Source organism: Lagenorhynchus albirostris, chromosome 14 (genome assembly GCF_949774975.1).
Source record: "Lagenorhynchus albirostris chromosome 14, mLagAlb1.1, whole genome shotgun sequence".
Taxonomy (NCBI): domain Eukaryota; kingdom Metazoa; phylum Chordata; class Mammalia; order Artiodactyla; family Delphinidae; genus Lagenorhynchus; species Lagenorhynchus albirostris.
This window is the reverse complement of record NC_083108.1, coordinates 63,915,370-63,934,426: the sequence shown is the minus strand read 5'-3', so window position 1 is coordinate 63,934,426 and position 19,057 is coordinate 63,915,370. Positions and strand designations below refer to the sequence as shown.

The following is a 19,057-nucleotide window of genomic DNA, read 5'->3' as shown; positions in this document are numbered from 1 at the left end:
TCGCACCTCCCTAGGGAAACAGCCCTGTGCCCCTCCCCCAGGCCTTCCGGTCACACTCTGCACAGGACCCACAGTCCCTGACCCTGGTCACTCATCCCACACTCCCTCTAGACAGTCCTCCTCCCACTTGTGTCAGGAGGGTCCCGACTGCCTTCAAGGCTCCTGGGACGAGGCCAGCTCTGCTCTCACCAATCTCTCGGTGGCCAGCCCACCACCTACCCACCACAAATGCCAGTGAAAACCATGTGAGTGGTCGATGGGGCCATGAGTCTAACGTCAAGTTTCGGTCTAGGACGGTGCCGTGGACTTGACTGTGTACTGATTCACCATCTTAGATCTGGAATGAGATCTCAGATCAGTGAGATTATTGCTGTAGGAGCTACACAGGACAGGGACCCGAGTGGTTAGAAAGGCAGACACACACACAGACACACACGCACATGCGCGCACACCGGCACACACCGAGTTACTGCAAACTTGGCCGTGTTGGACCTGCCTCTAGGGCACTGGAGCCTCCAGAATCCCTGTGGCCTTGCTCTGCAGAGAGCACAGCTCCATCCCCTCAGGGTGCTAAACAGGCTCCTCACCCTCCCACCATGACGCCCCCCACGCTACTGACCAGGGGACCCCACCTCCTCCGGGAAAGGAAGGTCCCTGGGATGTGATGTGACACCCAGATGTCTCTCCTGCACCTCCCATGCCTGGGGAAGGATGGAGCCCCGCTTCCCAGGGCTGAAGTTGCTGGTGGGGTGGGATCCCCCCTCAGCCTCCCCGAGGACAGACCAGCCCCCATGACAAGGAGGGTGGCCCTGGGGCCTCTGTGCAGCTGCAGGTGGGCCTGGGCAGGGGGTGGAGGGGGTGTCAGGAGGGTTTATGTTCGAGGCTGTGTCACTGTGTTATCCGTTCGGCGGAGGGACCAAGCTGACCGTCCTGGGTGAGTCTCCCCCTTCCCCTCCTCTTCAGGGTCCACGGTGAAATTTGGGCAGATTTTCTTGTCTTTTCCCTCCTGTCTGGGGCCGGAGTCTCACTCTCCGGAGCCTGTCACCTTCACCCTCTAGGCTGTCCATTGCCCCCAAGCCTGTCATTCTTCACAGAACCTGGTGGGCATGGTGAGCACGGGCTAAGTGACCCTCCTGCCACCCCTCGCTCTTCCCATCCCGAGCCTTCCCTCCAGGCCCTTCTTCTCTGGATGCTGGGATGTCAGCTCCCTCCTCAGGGTGCCAAGCCCCGGGGTCTGAGGAGAAGGGAGGGGCTGAGGCCCAAGGAATGGGGGTCTCAGGCTGGGGCACTGGGTCCAGGGATGTGGGAAGGACACTGGAAAGAGCTGGACAGAGCATGGGTGTCATCCTGGGATCTTTCTGCTCAGGGACCCAAATGGGGGCTAGTGAGGGACCCCAGAGCCAGGGGCCTTGGAGAGTGGAGGAGGGAACAGTACACGGGGGAAGGGTAGACGAGTGTCCCGTTGAGAAGGTGACCTCAGGGTGCTAGGTCCCCATCCTCCTCCCAGCAAGCAGGACACCCCAGGCCGCACAGATCTCAGGACACTCGGGCCTTAAGGGTCACCGCACCCAGTTACACACTGGACGTGAGCCCCTAGCTCAGACGCCCAGCGTGGGGACTCCTCATAGGGACAGGTGACAGGAACTGACCCGGCCAGGCAGACAGATGTCCCAGGACAGACAGATCCCCAGCGGGACTTCACAGGTCAGGGGACCCCTCAGAACAGACACATCCCCAGGCTCAGAACGCAATGTTCACCCACATGGAAACTCTCATTTGTGGGACTCCCTGGACCCCAGCCCTGGGGCTGACGCTCCCTCCACCCTGGCAGCCCTGGAGGGGTCTCTGTGGTCTCTGTGGCAGCCCTAGAGGGTTGGGGGCTGCGAGGCTGGCATCAGGGGGACTGTGGGCAACAATCCCCCCCTCTGCAAGGGAAGAGAGCCTGAATGGGGAACAGACAGACAACCTGTATGAGGACACCGGACGAGAACCAGGGGAAGATCTCAGACAGACAGATGCCCAGGACAGACAGAGGAAAGAGGGGACCGCAGGGTGGACGCCAGGCAGCACCAGGGAGCAGAGGGTGGGATGTGGTTTATGGGACGTGGGAGCCTGAGGAAGAGATGGAGACTTGCAAGGGAGCCCTGAACTCCCAGGAGTCGGGCACTGAGGATCCCCTGACAGAAGGTGAGCGACCCCAGCCATGGCTGCCTGACCTCAGGGGAGCAAGGGCCCGCCTGGGATCCATGCACTGGACGTTGGGCACCTGTGCCCGCTTCTCCTGAGGTCAGGGGCTCCCGCGATGGACGCTGCCTCAGTGACCTCCCGTCTCTCCCTCACTTTGCAGGTCAGCCCACGTCCCCGCCCTCAGTCACTCTGTTCGCGCCCTCCAATGAGGAGCTCAAAGCCAACAAGGCCACCCTGGTGTGTCTCATCAATGACTTCTACCCGGGCAGCGTGACGGTGGCCTGGAAGTCAGGCTGCACCACCATCACCAAGGGCGTGGAGACCAGCCAGCCCTCGAAACAGAGCAACAGCAAGTACGCGGCCAGCAGCTACCTGGCCCTGACGGCCAGCGAGTGGAAATCTTATGAGAAGGGGGTCAGCTGCCAGGTCACGCACGATGGGAAAACCGTGGAGAAGACAGTGTCGCCCTCCGAGTGCCCTTAGGTCCTGGTCCTCACATCCTCAGGGGACTGGAGCCACAGGACCCCTGGAGGGTCTACCCACCCACCCTGGTCCCCCCAGCCCTTCCTCCTGCACCCAGTCAACTCTCAATAAAATGTCCTCATTGTCATTCAGAACTCGTGCTCTGCTCGTTTTTCTTTCTGCATTTGGTGTCCCGAACTCAACCATCCTCAAAGGGGAACAAAATCCTCTTATCCATCCGGAAATCAAGATAGAGGATGGGTCTTGGGGATTTCACGAGGGATGGTTTCACTGTCACCCAGAGACCCTTCCGTAGAACATTCGAGAACAGGGAATTGGGTCGCTGCAGGAATGGAAGTCTGTCCACCCTCCCCACCCTCTTCCATGTTTCCTCCTCCGTGTGGACCACCTCCACATCTGATTGTCCCGGTCACACAGTGTTTGGTTGCCAGGGCCCCCAGGACAATACCTCACCTCCCTTCCCTGGAATCCTCAGCACCACATTCTGGATTGTGTAGCCCTCAGGAGTCCGTCGGCTCCGTAGATGATGACCCACCGATTCCACGTGTCCTTTTGCTCAAAAGCCACCCTGGTAATTCCGCATGACCTCGTCCTAGAGTTCCCACCCCCCTCATGGCACCTCCTGCTCGCACCTCCCTAGGGAAACAGCCCTGTGCCCCTCCCCCAGGCCTTCCGGTCACACTCTGCACAGGACCCACAGTCCCTGACCCTGGTCACTCATCCCACACTCCCTCTAGACAGTCCTCCTCCCACTTGTGTCAGGAGGGTCCCGACTGCCTTCAAGGCTCCTGGGACGAGGCCAGCTCTGCTCTCACCAATCTCTCGGTGGCCAGCCCACCACCTACCCACCACAAATGCCAGTGAAAACCATGTGAGTGGTCGATGGGGCCATGAGTCTAACGTCAAGTTTCGGTCTAGGACGGTGCCGTGGACTTGACTGTGTACTGATTCACCATCTTAGATCTGGAATGAGATCTCAGATCAGTGAGATTATTGCTGTAGGAGCTACACAGGACAGAGACCCGAGTGGTTAGAAAGGCAGACACACACACAGACACACACGCACATGCGCGCACACCGGCACACACCGAGTTACTGCAAACTTGGCCGTGTTGGACCTGCCTCTAGGGCACTGGAGCCTCCAGAATCCCTGTGGCCTTGCTCTGCAGAGAGCACAGCTCCATCCCCTCAGGGTGCTAAACAGGCTCCTCACCCTCCCACCATGACGCCCCCCACGCTACTGACCAGGGGACCCCACCTCCTCCGGGAAAGGAAGGTCCCTGGGATGTGATGTGACACCCAGATGTCTCTCCTGCACCTCCCATGCCTGGGGAAGGATGGAGCCCCGCTTCCCAGGGCTGAAGTTGCTGGTGGGGTGGGGTCCCCCCTCAGCCTCCCCGAGGACAGACCAGCCCCCATGACAAGGAGGGTGGCCCTGGGGCCTCTGTGCAGCTGCAGGTGGGCCTGGGCAGGGGGTGGAGGGGTGTCAGGAGGGTTTATGTTCAAGGCTGTGTCACCGTGTGCTGTGCTCGGCGGAGGGACCAAGCTGACCGTCCTGGGTGAGTCTCCCCCTTCCCCTCCTCTTCAGGGTCCATGGTGAAATTTGGGCAGATTTTCTTGTCTTTTCCCTCCTGTCTGGGGCTGGGGTCTCACTCTCCGGAGCCTGTCACCTTCACCTTTCTAGGCTGTCCTTCACCCCCAAGCCTGTCGTTCTTCATAGAACCTGGTGGGCATGGTGGGGACGGGCTAAGTGACCCTCCTGCCACCCCTCGCTCTTCCCATCCCGAGCCTTCCCTCCAGGCCCTTCTTCTCTGGATGCTGGGATGTCAGCTCCCTCCTCAGGGTGCCGACCCCTGGGGTCTGAGGAGAAGGGAGGGACTGAGGCCCAAGGAATGGGGGTCTCAGGCTGGGGCACTGGGTCCAGGGATGTGGGAAGGACACTGGAAAGAGCTGGACAGAGCATGGGTGTCATCCTGGGATCTTTCTGCTCAGGGACCCAAATGGGGGCTAGTGAGGGACCCCAGAGCCAGGGGCCTTGGAGAGTGGAGGAGGGAACAGTACACGGGGGAAGGGTAGACGAGTGTCCCGTTGAGAAGGTGACCTCAGGGTGCTAGGTCCCCATCCTCCTCCCAGCAAGCAGGACACCCCAGGCCGCACAGATCTCAGGACACTCGGGCCTTAAGGGTCACCGCACCCAGTTACACACTGGACGTGAGCCCCTAGCTCAGACGCCCAGCGTGGGGACTCCTCATAGGGACAGGTGACAGGAACTGACCCGGCCAGGCAGACAGATGTCCCAGGACAGACAGATCCCCAGCGGGACTTCACAGGTCAGGGGACCCCTCAGAACAGACACATCCCCAGGCTCAGAACGCAACGTTCACCCACATGGAAACTCTCATTTGTGGGACTCCCTGGACCCCAGCCCTGGGGCTGACGCTCCCTCCAGCCTGGCAGCCCTGGAGGGGTCTCTGTGGTCTCTGTGGCAGCCCTAGAGGGTTGGGGGCTGCGAGGCTGGCGTCAGGGGGACTGTGGGCAACAATCCCCCCCTCTGCAAGGGAAGAGAGCCTGAATGGGGGACAGACAGACAACCTGTATGAGGACACCGGACGAGAACCAGGGGAAGATCTCAGACAGACAGATGCCCAGGACAGACAGAGGAAAGAGGGGACCGCAGGGTGGACGCCAGGCAGCACCAGGGAGCAGAGGGTGGGATGTGGTTTATGGGACGTGGGAGCCTGAGGAAGAGATGGAGACTTGCAAGGGAGCCCTGAACTCCCAGGAGTCAGGCACTGAGGATCCCCTGACAGAAGGTGAGCGACCCCAGCCATGGCTGCCTGACCTCAGGGGAGAAAGGGCCCACCTGGGATCCATGCACTGGACTTTGGGCACCTGTGCCCGCTTCTCCTGAGGTCAGGGGCTCCCGCGATGGACGCTGCCCCAGTGACCTCCCGTCTCTCCCTCACTTTGCAGGTCAGCCCAAGTCCTCGCCCTCAGTCACTCTGTTCGCGCCCTCCAATGAGGAGCTCAACGCCAACAAGGCCACCCTGGTGTGTCTCATCAATGACTTCTACCCGGGCAGCGTGACGGTGGCCTGGAAGTCAGGCAGCACCACCATCACCAAGGGCGTGGAGACCAGCCAGCCCTCGAAACAGAGCAACAGCAAGTACGCGGCCAGCAGCTACCTGGCCCTGACGGCCAGCGAGTGGAAATCTTATGAGAAGGGGGTCAGCTGCCAGGTCACGCACGATGGGAAAACCGTGGAGAAGACAGTGTCGGCCTCCGAGTGCCCTTAGGTCCTGGTCCTCACATCCTCAGGGGACTGGAGCCACAGGACCCCTGGAGGGTCTACCCACCCACCCTGGTCCCCCCAGCCCTTCCTCCTGCACCCAGTCAACTCTCAATAAAATGTCCTCATTGTCATTCAGAACTCGTGCTCTGCTCGTTTTTCTTTCTGCATTTGGTGTCCCGAACTCAACCATCCTCAAAGGGGAACAAAATCCTCTTATCCATCCGGAAATCAAGATAGAGGATGGGTCTTGGGGATTTCACGAGGGATGGTTTCACTGTCACCCAGAGCCCCTCCCGTAGAACATTCGAGAACAGGGAATTGGGTCGCTGCAGGAATGGAAGTCTGTCCACCCTCCCCACCCTCTTCCATGTTTCCTCCTCCGTGTGGACCACCTCCACATCTGATTGTCCCGGTCACACAGTGTTTGGTTGCCAGGGCCCCCAGGACAATACCTCACCTCCCTTCCCTGGAATCCTCAGCACCACATTCTGGATTGTGTAGCCCTCAGGAGTCCATCGGCTCCGTAGATGATGACCCACCGATTCCACGTGTCCTTTTGCTCAAAAGCCACCCTGGTAATTCCGCATGACCTCGTCCTAGAGTTCCCACCCCCCTCATGGCACCTCCTGCTCGCACCTCCCTAGGGAAACAGCCCTGTGCCCCTCCCCCAGGCCTTCCGGTCACACTCTGCACAGGACCCACAGTCCCTGACCCTGGTCACTCATCCCACACTCCCTCTAGACAGTCCTCCTCCCACTTGTGTCAGGAGGGTCCCGACTGCCTTCAAGGCTCCTGGGACGAGGCCAGCTCTGCTCTCACCAATCTCTCGGTGGCCAGCCCACCACCTACCCACCACAAATGCCAGTGAAAACCATGTGAGTGGTCGATGGGGCCATGAGTCTAACGTCAAGTTTCGGTCTAGGACGGTGCCGTGGACTTGACTGTGTACTGATTCACCATCTTAGATCTGGAATGAGATCTCAGATCAGTGAGATTATTGCTGTAGGAGCTACACAGGACAGGGACCCGAGTGGTTAGAAAGGCAGACACACACACAGACACACACGCACATGCGCGCACACCGGCACACACCGAGTTACTGCAAACTTGGCCGTGTTGGACCTGCCTCTAGGGCACTGGAGCCTCCAGAATCCCTGTGGCCTTGCTCTGCAGAGAGCACAGCTCCATCCCCTCAGGGTGCTAAACAGGCTCCTCACCCTCCCACCATGACGCCCCCCACGCTACTGACCAGGGGACCCCACCTCCTCCGGGAAAGGAAGGTCCCTGGGATGTGATGTGACACCCAGATGTCTCTCCTGCACCTCCCATGCCTGGGGAAGGATGGAGCCCCGCTTCCCAGGGCTGAAGTTGCTGGTGGGGTGGGATCCCCCCTCAGCCTCCCCGAGGACAGACCAGCCCCCATGACAAGGAGGGTGGCCCTGGGGCCTCTGTGCAGCTGCAGGTGGGCCTGGGCAGGGGGTGGAGGGGGTGTCAGGAGGGTTTATGTTCGAGGCTGTGTCACTGTGTTATCCGTTCGGCGGAGGGACCAAGCTGACCGTCCTGGGTGAGTCTCCCCCTTCCCCTCCTCTTCAGGGTCCACGGTGAAATTTGGGCAGATTTTCTTGTCTTTTCCCTCCTGTCTGGGGCCGGAGTCTCACTCTCCGGAGCCTGTCACCTTCACCCTCTAGGCTGTCCATTGCCCCCAAGCCTGTCATTCTTCACAGAACCTGGTGGGCATGGTGAGCACGGGCTAAGTGACCCTCCTGCCACCCCTCGCTCTTCCCATCCCGAGCCTTCCCTCCAGGCCCTTCTTCTCTGGATGCTGGGATGTCAGCTCCCTCCTCAGGGTGCCAAGCCCCGGGGTCTGAGGAGAAGGGAGGGGCTGAGGCCCAAGGAATGGGGGTCTCAGGCTGGGGCACTGGGTCCAGGGATGTGGGAAGGACACTGGAAAGAGCTGGACAGAGCATGGGTGTCATCCTGGGATCTTTCTGCTCAGGGACCCAAATGGGGGCTAGTGAGGGACCCCAGAGCCAGGGGCCTTGGAGAGTGGAGGAGGGAACAGTACACGGGGGAAGGGTAGACGAGTGTCCCGTTGAGAAGGTGACCTCAGGGTGCTAGGTCCCCATCCTCCTCCCAGCAAGCAGGACACCCCAGGCCGCACAGATCTCAGGACACTCGGGCCTTAAGGGTCACCGCACCCAGTTACACACTGGACGTGAGCCCCTAGCTCAGACGCCCAGCGTGGGGACTCCTCATAGGGACAGGTGACAGGAACTGACCCGGCCAGGCAGACAGATGTCCCAGGACAGACAGATCCCCAGCGGGACTTCACAGGTCAGGGGACCCCTCAGAACAGACACATCCCCAGGCTCAGAACGCAATGTTCACCCACATGGAAACTCTCATTTGTGGGACTCCCTGGACCCCAGCCCTGGGGCTGACGCTCCCTCCACCCTGGCAGCCCTGGAGGGGTCTCTGTGGTCTCTGTGGCAGCCCTAGAGGGTTGGGGGCTGCGAGGCTGGCATCAGGGGGACTGTGGGCAACAATCCCCCCCTCTGCAAGGGAAGAGAGCCTGAATGGGGAACAGACAGACAACCTGTATGAGGACACCGGACGAGAACCAGGGGAAGATCTCAGACAGACAGATGCCCAGGACAGACAGAGGAAAGAGGGGACCGCAGGGTGGACGCCAGGCAGCACCAGGGAGCAGAGGGTGGGATGTGGTTTATGGGACGTGGGAGCCTGAGGAAGAGATGGAGACTTGCAAGGGAGCCCTGAACTCCCAGGAGTCGGGCACTGAGGATCCCCTGACAGAAGGTGAGCGACCCCAGCCATGGCTGCCTGACCTCAGGGGAGCAAGGGCCCGCCTGGGATCCATGCACTGGACGTTGGGCACCTGTGCCCGCTTCTCCTGAGGTCAGGGGCTCCCGCGATGGACGCTGCCTCAGTGACCTCCCGTCTCTCCCTCACTTTGCAGGTCAGCCCACGTCCCCGCCCTCAGTCACTCTGTTCGCGCCCTCCAATGAGGAGCTCAAAGCCAACAAGGCCACCCTGGTGTGTCTCATCAATGACTTCTACCCGGGCAGCGTGACGGTGGCCTGGAAGTCAGGCTGCACCACCATCACCAAGGGCGTGGAGACCAGCCAGCCCTCGAAACAGAGCAACAGCAAGTACGCGGCCAGCAGCTACCTGGCCCTGACGGCCAGCGAGTGGAAATCTTATGAGAAGGGGGTCAGCTGCCAGGTCACGCACGATGGGAAAACCGTGGAGAAGACAGTGTCGGCCTCCGAGTGCCCTTAGGTCCTGGTCCTCACATCCTCAGGGGACTGGAGCCACAGGACCCCTGGAGGGTCTACCCACCCACCCTGGTCCCCCCAGCCCTTCCTCCTGCACCCAGTCAACTCTCAATAAAATGTCCTCATTGTCATTCAGAACTCGTGCTCTGCTCGTTTTTCTTTCTGCATTTGGTGTCCCGAACTCAACCATCCTCAAAGGGGAACAAAATCCTCTTATCCATCCGGAAATCAAGATAGAGGATGGGTCTTGGGGATTTCACGAGGGATGGTTTCACTGTCACCCAGAGACCCTTCCGTAGAACATTCGAGAACAGGGAATTGGGTCGCTGCAGGAATGGAAGTCTGTCCACCCTCCCCACCCTCTTCCATGTTTCCTCCTCCGTGTGGACCACCTCCACATCTGATTGTCCCGGTCACACAGTGTTTGGTTGCCAGGGCCCCCAGGACAATACCTCACCTCCCTTCCCTGGAATCCTCAGCACCACATTCTGGATTGTGTAGCCCTCAGGAGTCCGTCGGCTCCGTAGATGATGACCCACCGATTCCACGTGTCCTTTTGCTCAAAAGCCACCCTGGTAATTCCGCATGACCTCGTCCTAGAGTTCCCACCCCCCTCATGGCACCTCCTGCTCGCACCTCCCTAGGGAAACAGCCCTGTGCCCCTCCCCCAGGCCTTCCGGTCACACTCTGCACAGGACCCACAGTCCCTGACCCTGGTCACTCATCCCACACTCCCTCTAGACAGTCCTCCTCCCACTTGTGTCAGGAGGGTCCCGACTGCCTTCAAGGCTCCTGGGACGAGGCCAGCTCTGCTCTCACCAATCTCTCGGTGGCCAGCCCACCACCTACCCACCACAAATGCCAGTGAAAACCATGTGAGTGGTCGATGGGGCCATGAGTCTAACGTCAAGTTTCGGTCTAGGACGGTGCCGTGGACTTGACTGTGTACTGATTCACCATCTTAGATCTGGAATGAGATCTCAGATCAGTGAGATTATTGCTGTAGGAGCTACACAGGACAGAGACCCGAGTGGTTAGAAAGGCAGACACACACACAGACACACACGCACATGCGCGCACACCGGCACACACCGAGTTACTGCAAACTTGGCCGTGTTGGACCTGCCTCTAGGGCACTGGAGCCTCCAGAATCCCTGTGGCCTTGCTCTGCAGAGAGCACAGCTCCATCCCCTCAGGGTGCTAAACAGGCTCCTCACCCTCCCACCATGACGCCCCCCACGCTACTGACCAGGGGACCCCACCTCCTCCGGGAAAGGAAGGTCCCTGGGATGTGATGTGACACCCAGATGTCTCTCCTGCACCTCCCATGCCTGGGGAAGGATGGAGCCCCGCTTCCCAGGGCTGAAGTTGCTGGTGGGGTGGGATCCCCCCTCAGCCTCCCCGAGGACAGACCAGCCCCCATGACAAGGAGGGTGGCCCTGGGGCCTCTGTGCAGCTGCAGGTGGGCCTGGGCAGGGGGTGGAGGGGGTGTCAGGAGGGTTTATGTTCGAGGCTGTGTCACTGTGTTATCCGTTCGGCGGAGGGACCAAGCTGACCGTCCTGGGTGAGTCTCCCCCTTCCCCTCCTCTTCAGGGTCCACGGTGAAATTTGGGCAGATTTTCTTGTCTTTTCCCTCCTGTCTGGGGCCGGAGTCTCACTCTCCGGAGCCTGTCACCTTCACCCTCTAGGCTGTCCATTGCCCTCAAGCCTGTCATTCTTCACAGAACCTGGTGGGCATGGTGAGCACGGGCTAAGTGACCCTCCTGCCACCCCTCGCTCTTCCCATCCCGAGCCTTCCCTCCAGGCCCTTCTTCTCTGGATGCTGGGATGTCAGCTCCCTCCTCAGGGTGCCAAGCCCCGGGGTCTGAGGAGAAGGGAGGGGCTGAGGCCCAAGGAATGGGGGTCTCAGGCTGGGGCACTGGGTCCAGGGATGTGGGAAGGACACTGGAAAGAGCTGGACAGAGCATGGGTGTCATCCTGGGATCTTTCTGCTCAGGGACCCAAATGGGGGCTAGTGAGGGACCCCAGAGCCAGGGGCCTTGGAGAGTGGAGGAGGGAACAGTACACGGGGGAAGGGTAGACGAGTGTCCCGTTGAGAAGGTGACCTCAGGGTGCTAGGTCCCCATCCTCCTCCCAGCAAGCAGGACACCCCAGGCCGCACAGATCTCAGGACACTCGGGCCTTAAGGGTCACCGCACCCAGTTACACACTGGACGTGAGCCCCTAGCTCAGACGCCCAGCGTGGGGACTCCTCATAGGGACAGGTGACAGGAACTGACCCGGCCAGGCAGACAGATGTCCCAGGACAGACAGATCCCCAGCGGGACTTCACAGGTCAGGGGACCCCTCAGAACAGACACAGCCCCAGGCTCAGAACGCAATGTTCACCCACATGGAAACTCTCATTTGTGGGACTCCCTGGACCCCAGCCCTGGGGCTGACGCTCCCTCCACCCTGGCAGCCCTGGAGGGGTCTCTGTGGTCTCTGTGGCAGCCCTAGAGGGTTGGGGGCTGCGAGGCTGGCATCAGGGGGACTGTGGGCAACAATCCCCCCCTCTGCAAGGGAAGAGAGCCTGAATGGGGAACAGACAGACAACCTGTATGAGGACACCGGACGAGAACCAGGGGAAGATCTCAGACAGACAGATGCCCAGGACAGACAGAGGAAAGAGGGGACCGCAGGGTGGACGCCAGGCAGCACCAGGGAGCAGAGGGTGGGATGTGGTTTATGGGACGTGGGAGCCTGAGGAAGAGATGGAGACTTGCAAGGGAGCCCTGAACTCCCAGGAGTCGGGCACTGAGGATCCCCTGACAGAAGGTGAGCGACCCCAGCCATGGCTGCCTGACCTCAGGGGAGCAAGGGCCCGCCTGGGATCCATGCACTGGACGTTGGGCACCTGTGCCCGCTTCTCCTGAGGTCAGGGGCTCCCGCGATGGACGCTGCCTCAGTGACCTCCCGTCTCTCCCTCACTTTGCAGGTCAGCCCACGTCCCCGCCCTCAGTCACTCTGTTCGCGCCCTCCAATGAGGAGCTCAAAGCCAACAAGGCCACCCTGGTGTGTCTCATCAATGACTTCTACCCGGGCAGCGTGACGGTGGCCTGGAAGTCAGGCTGCACCACCATCACCAAGGGCGTGGAGACCAGCCAGCCCTCGAAACAGAGCAACAGCAAGTACGCGGCCAGCAGCTACCTGGCCCTGACGGCCAGCGAGTGGAAATCTTATGAGAAGGGGGTCAGCTGCCAGGTCACGCACGATGGGAAAACCGTGGAGAAGACAGTGTCGCCCTCCGAGTGCCCTTAGGTCCTGGTCCTCACATCCTCAGGGGACTGGAGCCACAGGACCCCTGGAGGGTCTACCCACCCACCCTGGTCCCCCCAGCCCTTCCTCCTGCACCCAGTCAACTCTCAATAAAATGTCCTCATTGTCATTCAGAACTCGTGCTCTGCTCGTTTTTCTTTCTGCATTTGGTGTCCCGAACTCAACCATCCTCAAAGGGGAACAAAATCCTCTTATCCATCCGGAAATCAAGATAGAGGATGGGTCTTGGGGATTTCACGAGGGATGGTTTCACTGTCACCCAGAGACCCTTCCGTAGAACATTCGAGAACAGGGAATTGGGTCGCTGCAGGAATGGAAGTCTGTCCACCCTCCCCACCCTCTTCCATGTTTCCTCCTCCGTGTGGACCACCTCCACATCTGATTGTCCCGGTCACACAGTGTTTGGTTGCCAGGGCCCCCAGGACAATACCTCACCTCCCTTCCCTGGAATCCTCAGCACCACATTCTGGATTGTGTAGCCCTCAGGAGTCCGTCGGCTCCGTAGATGATGACCCACCGATTCCACGTGTCCTTTTGCTCAAAAGCCACCCTGGTAATTCCGCATGACCTCGTCCTAGAGTTCCCACCCCCCTCATGGCACCTCCTGCTCGCACCTCCCTAGGGAAACAGCCCTGTGCCCCTCCCCCAGGCCTTCCGGTCACACTCTGCACAGGACCCACAGTCCCTGACCCTGGTCACTCATCCCACACTCCCTCTAGACAGTCCTCCTCCCACTTGTGTCAGGAGGGTCCCGACTGCCTTCAAGGCTCCTGGGACGAGGCCAGCTCTGCTCTCACCAATCTCTCGGTGGCCAGCCCACCACCTACCCACCACAAATGCCAGTGAAAACCATGTGAGTGGTCGATGGGGCCATGAGTCTAACGTCAAGTTTCGGTCTAGGACGGTGCCGTGGACTTGACTGTGTACTGATTCACCATCTTAGATCTGGAATGAGATCTCAGATCAGTGAGATTATTGCTGTAGGAGCTACACAGGACAGAGACCCGAGTGGTTAGAAAGGCAGACACACACACAGACACACACGCACATGCGCGCACACCGGCACACACCGAGTTACTGCAAACTTGGCCGTGTTGGACCTGCCTCTAGGGCACTGGAGCCTCCAGAATCCCTGTGGCCTTGCTCTGCAGAGAGCACAGCTCCATCCCCTCAGGGTGCTAAACAGGCTCCTCACCCTCCCACCATGACGCCCCCCACGCTACTGACCAGGGGACCCCACCTCCTCCGGGAAAGGAAGGTCCCTGGGATGTGATGTGACACCCAGATGTCTCTCCTGCACCTCCCATGCCTGGGGAAGGATGGAGCCCCGCTTCCCAGGGCTGAAGTTGCTGGTGGGGTGGGGTCCCCCCTCAGCCTCCCCGAGGACAGACCAGCCCCCATGACAAGGAGGGTGGCCCTGGGGCCTCTGTGCAGCTGCAGGTGGGCCTGGGCAGGGGGTGGAGGGGTGTCAGGAGGGTTTATGTTCAAGGCTGTGTCACCGTGTGCTGTGCTCGGCGGAGGGACCAAGCTGACCGTCCTGGGTGAGTCTCCCCCTTCCCCTCCTCTTCAGGGTCCACGGTGAAATTTAGGCAGATTTTCTTGTCTTTTCCCTCCTGTCTGGGGCTGGGGTCTCACTCTCCGGAGCCTGTCACCTTCACCTTTCTAGGCTGTCCTTCACCCCCAAGCCTGTCGTTCTTCATAGAACCTGGTGGGCATGGTGGGGACGGGCTAAGTGACCCTCCTGCCACCCCTCGCTCTTCCCATCCCGAGCCTTCCCTCCAGGCCCTTCTTCTCTGGATGCTGGGATGTCAGCTCCCTCCTCAGGGTGCCGACCCCTGGGGTCTGAGGAGAAGGGAGGGACTGAGGCCCAAGGAATGGGGGTCTCAGGCTGGGGCACTGGGTCCAGGGATGTGGGAAGGACACTGGAAAGAGCTGGACAGAGCATGGGTGTCATCCTGGGATCTTTCTGCTCAGGGACCCAAATGGGGGCTAGTGAGGGACCCCAGAGCCAGGGGCCTTGGAGAGTGGAGGAGGGAACAGTACACGGGGGAAGGGTAGACGAGTGTCCCGTTGAGAAGGTGACCTCAGGGTGCTAGGTCCCCATCCTCCTCCCAGCAAGCAGGACACCCCAGGCCGCACAGATCTCAGGACACTCGGGCCTTAAGGGTCACCGCACCCAGTTACACACTGGACGTGAGCCCCTAGCTCAGACGCCCAGCGTGGGGACTCCTCATAGGGACAGGTGACAGGAACTGACCCGGCCAGGCAGACAGATGTCCCAGGACAGACAGATCCCCAGCGGGACTTCACAGGTCAGGGGACCCCTCAGAACAGACACAGCCCCAGGCTCAGAACGCAACGTTCACCCACATGGAAACTCTCATTTGTGGGACTCCCTGGACCCCAGCCCCGGGGCTGACGCTCCCTCCACCCTGGCAGCCCTGGAGGGGTCTCTGTGGTCTCTGTGGCAGCCCTAGAGGGTTGGGGGCTGTGAGGCTGGCATCAGGGGGACTGTGGGCAACAATCCCCCCCTCTGCAAGGGAAGAGAGCCTGAATGGGGGACAGACAGACAACCTGTATGAGGACACCGGACGAGAACCAGGGGAAGATCTCAGACAGACAGATGCCCAGGACAGACAGAGGAAAGAGGGGACCGCAGGGTGGACGCCAGGCAGCACCAGGGAGCAGAGGGTGGGATGTGGTTTATGGGACGTGGGAGCCTGAGGAAGAGATGGAGACTTGCCAGGGAGCCCCGAACTCCCAGGAGTCGGGCACTGAGGATCCCCTGACAGAAGGTGAGCGACCCCAGCCATGGCTGCCTGACCTCAGGGGAGCAAGGGCCCGCCTGGGATCCATGCACTGGACTTTGGGCACCTGTGCCCGCTTCTCCTGAGGTCAGGGGCTCCCGCGATGGATGCTGCCCCAGTGACCTCCCATCTCTCCCTCACTTTGCAGTTCAGCCCAAGTCCTCGCCCTCAGTCACTCTGTTCGCGCCCTCCAATGAGGAGCTCAACGCCAACAAGGCCACCCTGGTGTGTCTCATCAATGACTTCTACCCCGGCAGCGTGACGGTGGCCTGGAAGTCAGGCAGCACCACCATCACCAAGGGCGTGGAGACCAGCCAGCCCTCGAAACAGAGCAACAGCAAGTACGCGGCCAGCAGCTACCTGGCCCTGACGGCCAGCGAGTGGAAATCTTATGAGAAGGGGGTCAGCTGCCAGGTCACGCACGATGGGAAAACCGTGGAGAAGACAGTGTCGGCCTCCGAGTGCCCTTAGGTCCTGGTCCTCACATCCTCAGGGGACTGGAGCCACAGGACCCCTGGAGGGTCTACCCACCCACCCTGGTCCCCCCAGCCCTTCCTCCTGCACCCAGTCAACTCTCAATAAAATGTCCTCATTGTCATTCAGAACTCATGCTCTGCTCGTTTTTCTTTCTGCATTTGGTGTCCTGAACTCAACCATCCTCAAAGGGGAACAAAATCCTCTTATCCATCCGGAAATCAAGATAGAGGATGGGTCTTGGGGATTTCACGAGGGATGGTTTCACTGTCACCCAGAGACCCTCCCGTAGAACATTCGAGAACAGGGAATTGGGTCGTTGCAGGAATGGAAGTCTGTCCACCCTCCCTACCCTCCTCCATGTTTCCTCCTCCGTGTGGACCACCTCCACATCTGATTGTCCCGGTCACACAGTGTTTGGTTGCCAGGGCCCCCAGGACAATACCTCACCTCCCTTCCCTGGAATCCTCAGCACCACATTCTGGTTTACTTTCCCCCTCAAGTGTCCTTCTGTCCATTGATGAAGACCCACTGATTCCATGTTTCCTTTGGTTTAAAACTCACCCTGGCTATTCCGCATGACCTCGTCCTAGAGTCACCCCCACTGCACCCCCTCCCAGCCCCCTCCTGCTCCCACCTCCCCAGGGACACTGCCTTCTGCCCCTCCCCCAGGCCCTCACTGTCACACTCACAGGAACCTCCATTCTCTGACCCTGGTCACTCATCCCACACTCCCCCGGGTATCCCTCCTCCCACTTGTGTCAGGTGGGTCCTGCCTCCATTCAAGGCCCCAGGGCCGAGGTCAGCCTTTCTCTCTCTGACCCTTAGAAGTCAGCCCAGCACTGACTCCACCACAACTGCCTCATGTCCAAGTGTCCATGGTGGTCGATGGGCCCCATGAGCTCGAGGTCCGGCATCATGTTCTAGGAAGGTGCCGTGGGTTCGTCTGTGAACTAGTACACTTCTTTAGGAGCTCAGAATGGGATCAGAGACCCTCCCAGATGACTGTCCTAGGTGCTAACATAGGATCTCATAGCTGCACCTTTCATTGCACACACACACACACAAGTTACTAGAAACATGGCCCTGTTGGACCTGCCTCTAGGGCACTGGAGCCTCCAGAATGCCCCGTGGCCTTGCTCTGCAGAGAGCACAGCTCCATCCCCTCAGGGTGCTAAACAGGCTCCTGACCCTCCCACCATGACGCCCCCCTCAAGCTGCTCTCCAGAAAGGGAGTTCCCTGGGATGTGATGTGACACCCAGACATCCCTCCTGCCCCTCCCACAACTGGGGATGGATGGAGCCCCGCTTCCCAGGGGTGAAGTTGCAGGATTGAAGAGGTTTCCCCTTCCCTCCCCAAGGCCAGACTAGCTCCCATGACAAAGAGGGTGGTCCTGGAGCCTCGGTACTGCTGCAGGTGGGCCTGGGTTAAGGGCTGGGTGGCTGACAGGTGGGTTTATGTTTGAGGCTGTGTCACTGTGTGCTGTGTGGACCCAGCTGACCATCCTGAGTGAGTCTCTCCCTTTCCATCTTCTTGGGGTCAGGAGTGACAATTGGGTAGGTTTTTCTGTTTTCTCTGTCCTGTCTGGGGCTGGGGTCTGAATTGCTCTGGGGCCTGTAACCCTCACCCTTTAGTCTGTTCACTGTTCTTAGACCCCAGTTGGGGACAGGATGGGATGGTCTCAGTGAGCCTCTTGCTCCCGGTACTGTGACCCTGAGGTCTCTCCCGGGGACCTTCTCCTCTTGATTCCTCATGTTTCCTTGAGGGATAGTTTCACTCTCACCCAGAAAAGCCCAGAGAATATTCCAGAGCAGGGCAGCAGGACCCAGGAGAGCCCACCTCTGCAACTTCCCTACACTTGTTTTTCTTGTGTGGACCTCGCCCACCGCCGGCCCTCAGGCCCTTTCCCCCACTCCCCTGCCCCCAGGATAATATCTGAACTGCTTCCCTGGATTCTTCACAATCTGAGACTATGAGGCAAGAAACCCCCTCCCCAAAAGGGCGGAGACCTGACACCAATACAAATGGATGGATGGACATGCTGTATGAGGACATGGGGAGAGGGTCTGGGGGGAGGGGATCTTCAGGCAGACAGATGCCCCAGGAAGGATGAGAGGTCACAGCTGATGTCGGCAGCAGCAGGGAGCACAGGGCAGGAGGTCAAGTTATGAGGACGTGTGAACCTGAAGGGTCAGGGGCCAAAGAGGGTGCCCAGAGCTCCCATGATTAGGGCATCCAGGACTTCCAAGTGGGTCCAGTGGTTAAGACTCCGCACTTCCACTGCAGGGAGCACAGGTTCCATTCCTGGTCGGGGAACTAAGATCTTGAATGCCACACAGCATGGCCAAAAAAAGAAATTAGGGCATAGAGATTCTCCCAACAGGATCCGGTAGGGTCTCCCCGTGCCCAACCTGGGCCCACCGCAGCCCTCTTCCTGCACCAAACAACTTGCAATAAAAAGTCCTCATCGTTATTCAGAAATCATGCCCTCTGCTCATTTCTTTTTTTGTCTCGTGTTTAATTTGCACTCTCTCCAGAATTCTGGGGGTGGGGTGGGGAATCCTAGGCGCCAGTGAGAAAGTAACTAAAGGGAGAGGCTCACAGTCTCCTGGTTGCCTGGGCATCTCCCAGGCAACCAGCCAGGACACATCACCCATCCGCCCTCTCCTTCTTCCCACTACTCCTCCAGCACAAGGCCGTGCCCACCCCCTGCCACCTTCCTGGCCGGAGCTGCCCATGGCTGGTGACCTCCAGATGAGCCCTCCCTCTCTGCCCTGGTGGGGACCCTCCACACCTCCCTGCCCCCGGCTTGTCCTTTCTTTCCAGTATGGCTGTTAGCATAACTGACTCGGGAAACTTCGCCCACGTTCCTCTCCCTCTGTGTCCTGCCTGGTCCCTGGGCTGGGCCACTCCTGGGGGCCTCCCAGCCCAGGCTCCGCCTCCTTCCTCCCTGGCCTCCTGCGGCCCCTTCTCCTCCTGGGCTCATGGGGAGGGACTTTGATCTTAGCTTCAGCTCTGGGGCACTGCTTCCCTCCCGCCCCGGTTAAATGCTCTCCAGGCCTTACCAGCCAGGCATCAAACCTCCCTCGGAGGAAGATCCTATAATGACACACGCCCTACGGATGGAGACACAAGGCCCAGAGACCCTGCCCACGTTCACAGCAGGACTGAACCCCATCCGCCCACCCGACCCCAGAGC

General features: G+C 59.9%; 4 gene segments (V, D, J or C); all 4 read left to right on the top strand.

Annotated features, from left to right (window-relative positions):
• Positions 1-873: 873 nt before the first annotated feature.
• LOC132532219 (Ig lambda chain C region-like) lies at positions 874-2,804 on the top strand. The segment is given in 2 exon segments: positions 874-934; positions 2,348-2,804. Coding segments are annotated over 2 exon segments (384 nt in total).
• A 1,364-nt stretch (positions 2,805-4,168) lies between these two features.
• LOC132532218 (Ig lambda chain C region-like) lies at positions 4,169-6,100 on the top strand. The segment is given in 2 exon segments: positions 4,169-4,229; positions 5,644-6,100. Coding segments are annotated over 2 exon segments (384 nt in total).
• Positions 6,101-7,465: 1,365 nt separating this feature from the next.
• On the top strand, positions 7,466-9,396 carry LOC132532217 (Ig lambda chain C region-like). The segment is given in 2 exon segments: positions 7,466-7,526; positions 8,940-9,396. Coding segments are annotated over 2 exon segments (384 nt in total).
• Positions 9,397-10,761: 1,365 nt separating this feature from the next.
• On the top strand, positions 10,762-15,988 carry LOC132532216 (Ig lambda chain C region-like). The segment is given in 2 exon segments: positions 10,762-10,822; positions 15,532-15,988. Coding segments are annotated over 2 exon segments (384 nt in total).
• Positions 15,989-19,057: the final 3,069 nt, after the last annotated feature.